We start from the raw sequence: 4673 nt of genomic DNA on the forward strand, positions 1-4673 counted from the left end.
TCAGTATTTTCTTTTATTTTGGGTTTTTCAGCCTCATGGATTCTGATTCCCAGTTAAAACAGTCGCAGCTCCTAATAGTCTGGAACATCATCAGCATCGGGTTTGGATATTTTTAGCTGTTTTTGAAGTTTCTGTTTCATGCTCATCTTGATTTCTGATCATCTGAAGTCTTATTTATGGATTTTGTTTCTGATGTGTTTTCATGAAAACTTTGAGCTTTTCAGAACTTGAATCCTTCTGGATGTGTTTTTGGTTTCTGATGATAATTTAGTGAAGTTCTGCTCAGATTTCCCCTGTTTGGATCCACAGCCAGATGGAAAAACATGCGACAGTAACCATGGAGACGGTCTGTTAGTGATAAATAAATTTATTGGCCAGAATTCGGCACCATTTCACAGAAATGAACCCGACAAACATGAGACGGACCAATATGGCCTCCGCAGGAATTAATAAATAAATCAGAGAGGAAAACATAAATTACAGGAGTGAAGAGAAAAAAAGTCCAGCGGTTCTGGTTTCAGTCGAGTCCGAGGAAAACCGGAGCACCTTCACTGACATCATCATCATCACCTCAGCTCCTCTTCCTCGCGTTTATTTTGAAATGCTTCTTTCAGAGTCCCACTTTCAGTCCAAGTCGTTTTCCAGATAAAAACGGCCTCAAAACGGAAAACGTGGAGCGGATCAGGAAAACATGGAGCGGATCAGGAAAACGTGGTACAGTTTCCACCATATTTTAGATTTAAACACTTTAGTTAAAAAAAATAATTTTTAAGACTTTAAATACATTTCAGACAAGATGAAAATCTTACTGACCAAATAAACAGTTTCTGTCTTAAAAATACAAACTATTTAAACTTCTAACATCATTCAGGCTGTAAAAATAATAAGTACATGAAAAAAAGCTTTCAGGATGAAAATCAGATTTTCTTCTCTGGATCTCGATTTCTTTGCATCCTACATGGGATGCAGCTCTCGTTTCTTGGCTTTCTCAAACATTTGATGAAATTATTCAAAATATTATTTTCTCTTTGACCAGGAAATATTGAGGTTTTGCGACTCTTCCATGTTTCCCGTGAGACTGCGGCTCTAATCCCTGAGTCTCTGTTTGCTCTGTGGGAATCGGGTCCAGGTGTTTTCCACCTGCGGGGGGCCACTGCAGCCCAGGGGTCCGCTCCCGGCCCCTGGCGCCGCTCAGCTCCGGTTACGGCCCTGCTGCCGTGTGTTTCAGTCTGAACTCTGAGGGGATGCGTCCCATTTAGGATGCGGCGCTGTCGCCCTGCCACGCTCTGGCCCGGTGATGCCGCCGCGCCGGCCATTTCTCCAGCATCAGGCGGATCCGCCGGACCGCTCCGAACACTGCGGGCTGGACCCGGCCGGCGGCGCTGGCGCCCTCAGACCTGCAGAGGAACAACAGTCATCAGAAACCAGAACCAGAAACTTTACTGAAGAATATATTTATAGAAACAGAACCACAAAGTCTAAGCTCCGCCCACAAAAGCAAACAGGAAGCAGGTCAGGTGACAGGAAGGAGTTCAGGGAGGCTGGATCCTCAGTTTTTCATTGTCTGTTCTAATGAAGCATACTACTGGAAAAATATTTCAACTACGGATACGGGCAGAAAATTCAGGTTCTCTGATTTTTCCCATTAAATGGTTGAATTTCAGGATGATGAACATTTTTCAAGATGGCTGCCATTTTTGAGCCTTTAAAACCAATTCTTGCCATAAAATGTTCCCTATTTTCATATATTGGATGAAGTTTATGTTACATCCAGTTTTTGACTTTGGTCATTTGATTCATGCAACTTTAAAGTGATTATATGTACAACAGTCAGAAACTGGAAGGAGATGAAGATGAGACGCAGACGTTCGTCTCAATGGTTAGCGTTAGCTTACCTATTTTTTGTGTGTTTAGCGGTTTAGCATTAGCTTCCACTAATTTTTTGTGTCTAGTCGTTTAGTGTTGGTGGAGTTAAATTCTTGTTTAGCTAGTTTGCTAATAGCTACTGCCGATTTTAGCACAAATATATATTCTCCATTAAAACCATGGCAGCCATTTTGAAAAATGTCCATCACAAAAAGAAAACACAAGATCAAGAAAATATATATGAATTCTATGGTACAAAACCATTTTTTCTTTGTTGATTCTGGAATTTTTAAAAGTTTTTCCAAGAATTTACTATTTTTTATGAATTTCTTTCCTTTAGAGTGTTTCCTTCTGAATTTTCCAGATTCTCTGAGTTTTCTGCATATTTATAAACGGGGTGACGTACGCTTCAGAAGGACTCAGATTTGGTAACTTGTGTTTTTCACAAAGATTTTAGTCCCTGAAGCTGCAGCAGCTGCAGGTGTTTATTCCTCCTGATGTCATTAAAGTCACGTGATGGATGGACGTTTGAGACCGGAACCGGTCCAGAAGGCGGGAAACATGAGCGAGGCGGGTAAAGTTCTGGTCGGATCCAGATTCCCTGAACGAACCGGGACTGCTGTGCGAACATGACGGAACATGAAGGTTGAGCTGCAGGGAACATCCGGGAAGAACCCGGAAGTTCTGCAGGAACACCTGCCGTTCCAGGATGTTCCGATCCACCTGTGTTCTGTTTGACTCACCTGTCGGGTTCGCCCGTGTCTTCTGTCCGCGCGTGACCTGGAGAGCGCATGCGTGCGCCCGTCGCCATCTCTGACCTGCATCGCACGAGATCACATTCCAGTCAGCGCCACGCGCACAAACCAGTTCTCACGGTTACGCAGGTGCCTGAGTGATGTTTTTTTTTTTTTTACACACCTGAGGCAGAAGTTCACGCAGCTGTTGTCATTTCCATGCAGACACCGACATCTGGGCGCGCGCGAGGTTGCCGTGGAGACCGACAGGTCGCGCTTCGCCCGGGGCGCGTTCCCGAGTCCGTAGGAGACCACGCGCCTGGAAGGAGAGAAGATTTCAGATTAAAATGAGAAACAATAAAATAAAAATGAAACAAACAAACATAAAGGAATAAATCTACTTCTTAGTGCGCCACAAACGTTCTTGCGCATGCGTAATACCGCAAACAAGTCTTGGTTATTTTGTAGTTTTGGACGTTTTATTGCCATCATTGAGAGCTCATGATTTAAAGTAAATTGCTATCATTTGTTCACGTTTATATAAATAATAATAATAATAATAATAATAATTTTCTACCAAAAGAATTTATTTCTTTGTTTTGTTTTCAGTCGGAGCCTAAAAATCTATCAAATTTTACAGGATCAGAACCAAATGACATGGAAATAATAAAATCGTAATAAGTTAATATCCAGTTACTAAAAATATTTCAGATTTAAATCATTTAATGATCATTTTCATATTTCTCGATAAGCGCAATTGTAAGGGAAATAAGATGAAACCACGAAGCTTCGAGTATGAAATGGGAAAAAACGAAATGGGAAGAAATTTACAGCGAAATAGTTTCTTTACTTACAGCGGTCCGTTCATATAAAGAGTCTGACTAAATAACGATAATTACGTTTTTGAATGTATGAATTATTTAATTCAGCTTTTAAAATATAATTTTTTTCTGCGTGCATCACTTGATCCACTTTGTTTATTATTGTTTAACTGAAAAGCTGAGATGTTCTGATGGAAGTTCGGTTTAAAAACAGAAACTTGGTCTTCAGTTTTCAGCTCAAAGTGCCGCAGCAGAGTTCTGCGCAAACAGCGTCAGGTTGGTTTGGATGAAACCCGGTCCGAACCTCCAGCTGCACTCACTCAGGTGTGTTGACCCAGATGATGTCCAGGTGGCAGAAGTAGACGCACTCCTTGTCCAGGAACGTTGCGCAGGAGCAGCGCTTGTAGCGCACATGGCGCTGCGCGCTGGCAGGTGCGGCGGAGCGCGTCTCTGCGGCTGGCGCACACAGAGCTGGAAGGAAAGCAGAGAAACGGCGTGAGGTTTAGTTTAGTTGCTTTCTGCGTGTCGGAACCGTTTCAGCCGTCCGGACCCTCTCGGTTTACTGAGCATGCTCAGTGAGAGCCAGTTACCTGCGCAGAGCGTCACGCACAGCGCGGAGATCCAGAGTTTAAAATCCATCTTTTGTGAAATGAGGAATAATCCGCAGAGGAACCTGAGCTGAGCATGAATCCTGTTTCTCTGGCTCCACATGTGCAGCGCTGCGGCTTTATAAGCAGCCTCTTCCTCCTCTCCCTCCTCTTCCTCCTCCCTCTGAAGTTTTTGTCCCTGTGGTGTTTCCACTGCGCTGCAGCTTCCACCCAGCAGGCGGCGCACTGTCACAGATCCAAAATTAGAGACTTTGAACCTACAGGCTTCATTCTGGGCCATTTAGCCAAAAAACTGAGGATTTATGTTCAGGAGATGGAATGAAAAACTAAAACTAAACTGATTTAACTCTCAAACATCATTTAGAAAAAATTGAGAACAAAAAGTATGAAAAAAAAGTAAAAACTAGAAAAAACTGACTCTGTTCTTCACTATGTAAACCATAAGTCCCACTGTTATTGCCATTCCCAGTAAACAAGTTCAGATTAGAACACTCCTCTGGTGTAATAAGTAAAAATGAACACTAAAAATAAAATATGCATAAACATGCAGAGTTTCTGTCCTCTGGAGCTGCAATCCTGCAGCTTTTACATGCATCTGGATCACACTGCAAAAACACAAAGTCTGCCACTACCGTTTCATCAGT

General features: G+C 42.6%; 1 protein-coding gene across 1 annotated transcript; it reads right to left on the minus strand.

Moving 5' to 3' along the window:
- Positions 1-349: 349 nt before the first annotated feature.
- edn1 (endothelin 1) lies at positions 350-4324 on the minus strand. Its single transcript, XM_007560080.2, has 5 exons — positions 4012-4324; positions 3742-3892; positions 2785-2919; positions 2610-2684; positions 350-1397 (listed from the first exon to the last, which is right to left on the minus strand). Exons 1-5 carry the CDS (start codon positions 4307-4309, stop codon positions 1256-1258), a joined length of 801 nt encoding a protein of 266 aa, XP_007560142.1. The 5' UTR covers positions 4310-4324; the 3' UTR covers positions 350-1255.
- Positions 4325-4673: the final 349 nt, after the last annotated feature.

Source organism: Poecilia formosa, unplaced genomic scaffold (assembly GCF_000485575.1).
Source record: "Poecilia formosa unplaced genomic scaffold, Poecilia_formosa-5.1.2 Scaffold112, whole genome shotgun sequence".
Classification (NCBI taxonomy): Eukaryota; Metazoa; Chordata; class Actinopteri; order Cyprinodontiformes; family Poeciliidae; genus Poecilia; species Poecilia formosa.

Bases quoted from the DNA above. Each gene is read 5' to 3' on its own strand.
- edn1 (XM_007560080.2), bottom strand. From the start codon at position 4,309: ATGGCCCAGAATGAAGCCTGTAGGTTCAAAGTCTCTAATTTTGGATCT. The intron at 3,893-4,011 runs GTAACTGGCTCT...CTTTCCTTCCAG, and splicing joins GTGCGTGACGCTCTGCGCAG to CTCTGTGTGCGCCAGCCGCA. The intron at 2,920-3,741 runs GTGAGTGCAGCT...CTCTCCTTCCAG, and splicing joins ATCTGGGTCAACACACCTGA to GCGCGTGGTCTCCTACGGAC.